The sequence below is a fragment of the Urocitellus parryii genome, chromosome 8, assembly GCF_045843805.1.
Source record: "Urocitellus parryii isolate mUroPar1 chromosome 8, mUroPar1.hap1, whole genome shotgun sequence".
Classification (NCBI taxonomy): Eukaryota; Metazoa; Chordata; class Mammalia; order Rodentia; family Sciuridae; genus Urocitellus; species Urocitellus parryii.
The window spans coordinates 32039942-32049011 of record NC_135538.1 but is presented as its reverse complement, the minus strand read 5'-3'; the positions used below and the strand labels follow the sequence as shown (position 1 = coordinate 32049011).

General features: G+C 41.6%; 2 protein-coding genes across 2 annotated transcripts in view; one reads left to right on the top strand and one right to left on the bottom strand.

Moving 5' to 3' along the window:
- Nucleotides 1-4284: 4284 nt before the first annotated feature.
- Ccn2 (cellular communication network factor 2) lies at nucleotides 4285-7497 on the bottom strand. Its single transcript, XM_026381310.2, has 5 exons — nucleotides 7214-7497; nucleotides 6837-7059; nucleotides 6379-6630; nucleotides 6037-6248; nucleotides 4285-5663 (listed from the first exon to the last, which is right to left on the bottom strand). The coding sequence occupies exons 1-5, from the start codon at nucleotides 7274-7276 to the stop codon at nucleotides 5367-5369; spliced, it is 1047 nt and encodes a 348-aa protein (XP_026237095.1). The 5' UTR covers nucleotides 7277-7497; the 3' UTR covers nucleotides 4285-5366.
- LOC144256553 (uncharacterized) overlaps nucleotides 6624-9070 on the top strand; it is a 70985-nt gene continuing 68538 nt past the window's right edge. Inside the window, exon 1 of the mRNA XM_077801686.1 lies at nucleotides 6624-6662. The gene's annotated coding sequence lies outside the window, so the exon portion shown is untranslated. The remainder of the gene's footprint in view (nucleotides 6663-9070) is intronic.

The following is a 9070-nucleotide window of genomic DNA, read 5'->3' as shown; positions in this document are numbered from 1 at the left end:
AATATCAGAAGTTGTCTGTCTTGGCCTGTTTTCTGTGTTATTGAAAAATAAAACTAGAAAGTTTATAAATTAGAGGTGTATTTAACACACGGTTTTGGAGGTTAAAGTCCCAAAATTTGGCAGCCCCATCTGTTGGTTTCTGATTGGGATCTTTTAGCTACATCACAACATGGTGGATGACATCATGGCAGGAATACATGCAAGAGGGGAGAGAACAGTCACATGGTGAGACAGGAAGAAAGAGGAATTCAGGGTTCAGACTTGCTCTTTCTATGATAGTTCACTCTCATGGGAAATATCAGAGTCCCATATAAACTACATTGCTCTATTCTGAGAGTGGTGCCCACTGTGACATAACTACCTTTCTCTAGGCCTTGCCTTTTATATTGTCCTCTACCTCAACACTGCCATGCTGGGGACCAAACTCCTAGCACATGGACTTTGTGGGGGATGCACTCAAACTGTAGCCAGTGCCATAGCAGTGTCAATTAGTTTTTTTTTTTTTTAAATAGCTATTTTTATGAACTCATGAGTGTAAGCAGAATTGACAGGCCTGATGCATGACTATTTCTATCCTCATTGAAGGTTACTTGCCCCATCTGTATAAGATATCTCCTTAATTTGTCACCTCAGTCCCTTTGATGTGATTTTACTGGCACTTAACTGCCTTATTCTCCAATATTAAAAGACATTCTAAACCTAAATGCATTTATCTTACACTATCTTGCCCCAGACTTGGAATCAGCAATTTCCCCAAAATCCTTAGGTTTTTTTTTTTTTTTTTTTTAGTGGTTGTATTTCAAGAGTAATCTGAGGCTAGGATGCTCACTGCTTTTGAGTTGTCTTTCTGTCTGAGATTTTCAGTGGGCAGATGAAGAGAATAAAATGTGTGTGTGTGTGAGTGTGTGTGTGTTTAAAAGACAAACTACCTCATGCCTTATGCTGATATTTCTTCCAATTCAAATTCAGAATTTTACTTAACCATTTTTTATTCTATCTATATTTTCTAACTTCCTCACTGAAAACCCAGGTGAATACTCAAACACTGAGGATAGTAGAGCATCCTTTAAGGTTAATTTACTTCATACCACCTCAGAGGAACAGTCTCAGATTGACAATATTAATACCACCACTAGCAATAAAAGCAGCTAATTTTTTTGGGAGGGGTTGGGAAGGGCATATGCTATCTCCATTCTTTCCTTCACATTTTGTGACTGTATACCACTCCTTTCGAGCAGAGAATGACACCACTGTATCCAGCACTTTCTCCTTTTGAACCCTCTTTTCATCTGGGTTGTGAAGATAGAATCAGTGCTAAACACCAGTCCTTGTGTTAATGTGTCTCACCTTTCTCAGGACCAGTATGTCCTGAGTTCTTTTATGTTTTCAACAGCTTGACTTTATTCTTTGTTTTTCTTCTTAAAAGTCATTTGGGGAAGGTACAATTCTTTGGCTCACATTTTCTTTCCTTGATTATCCCAAATGTGCTATTCTGTTTTTTTTTTTTTTCTAGCACTAAAGTATTGCTATCAAAAGTCTGACGATGAACTCACTATCATGTTCTTTTTGTCTATATGTCCAAGTGCTTGTTCTTCTTCTTCAAATTCCAGCAATTTTGCTAGGACATTACTTGGTGATGCATTGGTTTTATTCGGTAGACAGTATGTTCTTTCAATATGTACTTTCCGTTTTTAAAATTTTCTTGATTTATAATTTTTCCTCTAAGAGCTCCCACTATCCGTATATTGTATCTTCTTTGTCTACTTACAATATTTGTCACTTTTTCTCAAAGTATTTTTATTCCTTATATTTCTATTTAATTTTTGTTCCGTTAGTCTGTTGTGGTTAATCACTATTAAGTTCCATCTAGAGCATTATCTTTCCTTCATTTCCAATTCCTTCATCTCATAGTTAAGTTTTACCAATTCTGATTTATGTTGCTATTTTATATCATTGGTTGTTTTCTTATCATCATTTCTGTATTGTATGATTTTCTTAATTTTCTTTTGGAATAAGAAGTTTTAGCTTTGCAATGTTTTATGGATGCATATTTCTTAGATGTTTTTGTTATCTGTAGAGATGTTTTTCTGCCCTCTATTTTCTTTTTTTCATGTGGTAGCTTTGTGTGGGATTTAGCTTCGATAATTTTGTTTTCCTAATTTATATGGAATCAACTTCTCTTAACTTTGTCTGGTAAGGAAGCTTGGTATAGATAGCTCTTTTAAATTCACAGAGACGCCTCTTTTGTTGCTGTATTAAAAAAAAAAAAACATGGCTGTTTAGTGGGCGTGGTGGTGTGCACCTATAATTCCAGTGGCTTGGGAGACAGAGGCAGGAGGATCCCAAGTTAGAGGCCAGTCTCAGTATTTCAGTGAAATCCTGTCTCAATCAATCAATCAATCAATCAATAAAAAGGACTGGGGACATAGTTCAGTGGTAAAGCACCCCTGGGTTCAATCGCCAGTACTAGGGTTGGGGGAGATTTTAAACTTCTGTTCTTATTTTTATCTGAATCATTTTTCTCAATGTCTGCTCTCTCTGACCTGCTTAATTTTAATTCTACTCATAAGAGTTGTGGGTATCCTCTCTTGGAAAGAAGCTCTGACTTAAACGTTTTGTAGGAAATGTCAAACTCCTACTGGTTTCAGTGCTGTTCTCAAACTGGCCACCTGTACTTGTAGTGAATACTTGCTGGCTGCTTTGGGGACTCTCATTTTTTAGAAGCATCAGATACCCTGTTTGTCCTCTGCTCTTCCTCACACACATGCTGACACAGTGCAGGCCTTTGGTGGTTGATTGTCTTCATTCCTATTTTGGGGGCCAGGGGGTGTCTTATCTCCTAATTGCATTGTAAATATTGCTTATGGGATTTTGGTTATGCAATCTGGTTACCCTGTTTTTAGGTGGGGATTTGGAAAATCTGAACTCTATGCTTCCAATACTGTTTCTATGTTTCCAGAATTCTCTGATTTCTTTTGGAATAGTTGGGCTCATTTACCACAACCCTTCATTTTTGCAGCTAGTAATCAACAGAAAGGAAATGTGAACTAACAATGTACTGTGTGTGTGTGTGTGTGTGCGTGTGTGTGTGCGCGCGCGCGCATGTAGGTTTATTTGGGGAAGGAGTTCTGCTGCTGACAGCATAGCTATATACACATGTGGTTGTACCCTGAAAACCCAGTGTTGTAACCAGAAATACCTTTTGCATTTTGAACAAGGGAAGTTTTTCCTTTGGTTTGTGCTGTGGTCACTATTTGTAGAACTAGTCTTTATTTTCAGGTGTATTTTTGTCTCTCAGAATGACTACAACATTGCTAATTACCCCTGGACAGTTAGTCCGTCTCCAATTTTTTTTTTTTTTTTTTTGCCCCCTTCCTCCCTGGAATCCACAGCTAGTCTTATCTGAAAAAAGAATTGGACTCCTGGTTGCCTTTGAAGCATTTCTTCAGTTTGCATTCACTTTGGTTCCTCTTTCAGTAGAGGCCTGGGTAGATCCAATACAGTTTTTATGTTAGGGTTCTTGAATAATTTCATTTTATCTCTTATAAACCATTTGGTAATGTAGGATACATTGATCTGGAGGTCTGATAAAGTCAAAGACTTGGGCAAATGAAGAAATTGCTCTTAAATGAAGACAAATTTTAACTAATGTTAACGAATGAAGACTGACTTTTCCTCTTTTACATTTATGCCATTATTTGTAATTGGTTACCAGGACAGCTGGAAACATAATTATGCAAGATGACTTATTAAATGTCTCCATTTTAATATATATTTTGTAGTGTATTTTAAAGATTTAAGAGTAAGATATTAAAATTCATAAGTAAACCCACAGTAGAGCATACAATTTAGGAAAATATCTTAATATTTCCATATGCAAGGCAAACTAGTTTATGATATGGAATTATTCCACAATAATCAGAGACATATTTAATGCAAAAAGGACCAGTTATAATACCACAAGGATTAGAGGAGACTAAAGTCATCCATAAAGAATTGAATTTAAACTGTTCATGATGTACTGTGGAAATAAAAAAACAAACAAAAAAGCCTGTGTCCTCAATATGATGTGTGTAACTGCAAGCCTGTGAAACTTGACTGAGTCTGAAGTATTTTTATTCACAATTCTATTGATTAACCAATTTATTACTATATGTGATAAAAGGTATTTAGAAAATTTTTGGATAATTTTGTTATCTTAAGATAAACCAAAATTGCCCATTTATACTCAAGAAAATTCAGAACCATTTCCAAGAATAAACCAAGAGCCAAGTCCTTTGTAGAAAAAATATATACTTTATTTTCGACTGGAAAGGTGCAAACATGTAACTTTTGGTCACACTCTCAACAAATAAACTGTCCAAAAAACAGTCATAGTCAAAATAGAAACAAATGCTTCTAGGTGGAAAACTGACCTATAGAATTATATAGAGCCAGTCATTTTCCAATAAAGGCCATTGGTCACTGAAAGTGAGGCTACCACATTTCCTATCTAGAAACCAGATTTCCAAGGACATTGCTACCTCACCTTCAGCAAACCATCTGTTTTGATGGACTGCCACTCTAACTGATTACAATTTCCACTTGAATATTCATTTCAGGCTTTGAATTATCAGATAAGCTTCACGTCCTACCTATGGTGTTCAGAACTTGAGACTAACATTTGAAATATCAAAGCATTAAAACAAAAACAAAAAGGCACGAACAACTTTAAATTAACTTAGATAACTGTACAAATATATATATATATATAATATATATATCCACAATATTTACAGTATCAATAAAAAAAATCTGGCTTGTTACAGGCAAATTAACTTGCCACAAGCTGTCCAGTCTAATAGACAGGTTTCTGATTCCTAAACACTGTCATTTGAATCAGAATGTCGGGGCTGAATCTGCTGTTCTGACTTAAAGAACAACTTGACTCAGCCTCACAATGGCTGGAGAATGCAGATCCTAGCTGTTGCTGGAACTACAGGCAGGTCAGCAAGTATGCTAAAATTTTCCTTCTCAATTACATTCCAAGTTGCAGGCACATTACAACTTTAAGATGCAATCTGATAGTACTAGGCTTCCTACTGGTGTCTCCACTTCTCCTGAAGCCACCCTTTAGTGTACATTCAGGCACTGTGTGCTACTGCAGTCCTACTGTCAAGTCTTAACTTTCTTCAAACCAGTGTCTGGGGTTGAGAGACTATTTGTATGACATGGCACAATATTTTGAATTTGGTGGGAATTTTTCTCCCCCACTTAGAAAAACAGATTTAAATTAACTTGTGCTACTGAAATCATTTTACATAAAAATGAGATGTGAATCAGTTCAAGTTACAGTCGAATGAGTTCATGTCTTTCACTCTCTGGCTTTACGCCATGTCTCCATACATTTTCCTGTAGTATAGTGACTCAAAGATGTCATTGTCTCCAGGGCAGTTGTAATGGCAGGCACAGGTCTTGATGAACATCATGCTCTTCTTCATGATCTCACCATCAGGACACTTGAACTCCACAGGCAGGGTGGTGGTTCTGTGAGGGGTGCAGCATCGACCATCTGTGCACACACCACAGAATTTGGCCCTGTATGTCTTCACACTGGTGCAGCCAGAAAGCTCAAACTTGACAGGCTTGGAGATTTTGGGGGTACGGATGCACTTTTTGCCCTTCTATGGAAGACAAGGAAGAGAAGAAACATCATTACTACAGGAAGAGTGGCTTTCCTCAACCCTGTGTCCTAGCCTTAAGTTGTCTGAACTTGTGTTTATATTTGAGGACAGAAACTTTGAGTTTCATTTGCCAGTTTTCCAAAAATAGTCATGGAGTCTCTTGGAATGCCTTGAATTAACTAACACTGGGGAGGATTTTGTAGTGGAAAACTGGAGGCTCCTATTACACAATCTCTCATTCCAGCAAAACAGCTCCATGGCTAGATATTTTTGGAGATAACAGATCTATAATAACAAGGGTGGCAAGAGACCTAACTTTGGTCCCATTCACTGTCATTCCATGAAAACGAGCTAACAGGAACAGAAAACAAACCTTGATGTTCTCTTCTAGGTCAGCTTCACAAGGCCTGACCATGCAGAGGCGACTCTGCTTCTCTAGCCTGCAGAAGGCGTTGTCATTGGTAACCCGGGTGGAGATGCCCATCCCACAGGTCTTGGAACAGGCACTCCACTCTGTGGTCTGGACCAGGCAGTTGGCTCGCATCATAGTTGGGTCTGGGCCAAAGGTGTCTTCCAGACGGTAGGCTGTGAAAGTAGAGCACACAAACACAAGGTAAAATGCCCGGATAAGACAATTTCCCCCTTTTCTTGGCATTGTCAGCACTCAGCCCTGGAGGAGAATGACAACACTGACTTAGAGGAAGATTCAACTCACCAGCCAAGGCAGGGCCAACCACGGTGTGGTCCTTGGGCTCATCACACACCCACTCCTCACAGCACTTCCCAGGCAGCTTGACCCTTCTCGGGAAGGGGCAGTCAGGGCTGGGCAGGCGAACATCCATACTGCACAGGGGCACGCAGCCCACCGCTCCATCTAGGCAAGTGCACTGGTACTTGCAGCTGCTCTGGAAGGACTCTCCACTCCGGTACACAGTCCCGCTGAAGACGCATGGGGCACCATCTTTGGCTGCAGAGAGCAAGGGGGAAAAAGCAATGGAGGTGAGAGGTCAGGCTTCAGCTCCAGGTGCTCTAACAGTAAGCCCATCAGGGCTGCATGGGGCGGCCTGCAGAAAAGACTGGGTTGGAGCGGATTCTTTTTCCAGCAGGCGGGTGGGAGTTAAGGAAAGCCCACTACCCGCGGTCGAGGAAAGGGGCGGGGGCTGCGGATCTTACCGGTGCACACGCCAATCTTGCGGTTGGCTGGGGAACCAAAGTCACAGAAGAGGCCCTTGTGCGGGTCGCAGGGGTCGCGTTCGGTGCACAGTTCGCCCAGCTGCTTAGCGCAGACGCGGCAGCAGCCGCAGCCGTCCAAAACAAGGCTCACGCCGGCCGGGCAGCGAGGCGCCGGCGCTGTCCCGCACTGGCACTGCCCACCGCAGTCCTGGCCGGTGGCGGGCTGCGGGGAGAAAGGGGCGGTCAGCCGGTGCTTTCTCGCTCGCTGGGTGCGCACGCCCTCGGCGCCACGGGGCCGGCCCTCCTCCCTCCATCCTTCCCTACCCAGCCGTCCGAATCCCTCCCCTGCAGCCGCGGCAGGGACTCCCGGTGCTTACCCGGCTGCACAGGGCGAGGAGGAGCACGAAGGCGAAGCGGACCGGTCCCACAGCGGCGGCCATGGTCAGGGCGCTGCGATCGGAGCGGGCGGCGGGACGCAGTGCGCGGCGACGGCGAGGGGCGCGGTGGGCCGGAGCCGGGAGCGAGCTCTGAGCGCAGGTGGGTGCCTGGACGCGCCGGCTGTGGTCTCTGGAGCTGTCGGCCGGGGCGGCTGCCGTCGGGCTGGAGGCGGTGGGTCGCCTGAGGTTGGAGTTGCACTGGCTGCCTCCTCTCAGTGGGGAAGAGTTGTTGTGTGAGATTGGGGCGGGCGGCCCGAGGCTTTTATACGCTCAGGACGGCCCTGCTCGCCAATGAGCTGAATGGAGTCCTACACAAACAGGGACATTCCTCGCATTCCTCCCCACCTTCCTGCCTCATCAACTCACACCGGATTGATCCTGACCCCTTGACACTCAGCATTCCTCCGTCTGAAAAAGCTGGCACACTTCAGCTCACCAGAAAAAAAAAAAAAAAAAGTATTTCCAGCACCAAATAGGATTTTTTCCCCGATCCTTTTCGCACCACTCCTGACTTGTGTATCATTTAAAAACACAAGGGCTCTTATTTTTATGCCTTTGCTGTGCTTAAGAAATTTGCCCTATACTATCCACTCATATAAATCCTTTTTAGAAGGTAGGTAACTGAAAAAGTAAACACCAGGGATTCCTAAAAAAAAAAAAAAAAAAAAATTCAAAAGAGTTTTCTTTCTCTTTTTTTTTGCTGGTTTTTTTTTTTTTAAATAATGATTTATGTTTAAGAGGCTGTAGGTTCTTGAAACTCTATAGAGAGCAGAAAGTTGCTTCTAATCATTTGAAATCCCCAAGTTGCCTACCTGCAAAACCCTGAATTCTTTATCTAAAATAGAGGAATTTGATCCTTTGTAACTCCAGATAATGGTTTGGTGGCCCACAGCCAGACAAGAATAACAAAGCCAAGGGTCTGAGTAAGGATGCAAGTTCATGGGGGAGATTTTCAGCACTCTGACTTGATTTTCTCTTAATACATGCAGAAGTGTTTTTTTTTTTTTTTTTTTTTTTTTTTTTTTTGGTGGGAGGTAGAGAGGGAAAGGGGTTGATAGGCATGGGTATTTCCAGAAAAATGGGTCTATTGTTATATCAGAGAAAGGATTATGTGTTGGGTAGGTAGAAGCTCTGAGTGTTAGGAAGGGATGGGAGGTGAGAGAAGCAGACAGGAGGAGGCCAGCCAGAAGCTTGGAGTTCATTTGGGGCATCTTAAACACAGCTGTGCTGAAGTCTTGGAGAAGGAATGATTTTACTTACACTAAAACCTGTAATCTTCAAATGTGAGTTGGACTTGGTTTGTCTAGAAGCAAGAAAATTGATTATGTAACAAGAACACTGACCCCTCTTGTGTCTGGCTATAACTGTCAGTGAATAATGTATTTTTAGTGACTCCCCTCACATCTGTGACTAAGTGATTGTGACCTCTAATAGAGCGTGGCCTAATGCAGCAAGGTAAAATTATAGAAGGAATAAGACTTATTTCTTCTGTTGTATGCAGATGTCAAATTTGACCAGTATATACTTATCTCTGTTTCTTGATATTGCTGCTTAGCTTCAGTAAGGATCCAATTAACTGTGTATTCATTTAGAATTTATATTGTTTCCTGGCTTTTTTTGTTAATAGCTCCAATTACCATTTTATGTAAAGAGTGTGATTCTGGGGCCCTGCCATATCACTTCACATTGGTGTTACCAATGAGTGGATTTCTTTCAGTTGATGATGCTTCAGAATATAGGTGTAAGGTTAAGTACACCTATATTCTGTTTCTGATGCAAAGACATACTTTAGAAACA

Excerpts from the sequence above, each read along its gene's own strand:
- Ccn2 (XM_026381310.2), bottom strand. The coding sequence starts at position 7,276 with ATGGCCGCCGCTGTGGGACCGGTCCGCTTCGCCTTCGTGCTCCTCCTC. Across the intron at positions 6,631-6,836 it reads CAAGATTGGCGTGTGCACCG|CCAAAGATGGTGCCCCATGC; the intron begins GTAAGATCCGCA and ends TGCTCTCTGCAG. Across the intron at positions 6,249-6,378 it reads GGTTGGCCCTGCCTTGGCTG|CCTACCGTCTGGAAGACACC; the intron begins GTGAGTTGAATC and ends CTACTTTCACAG.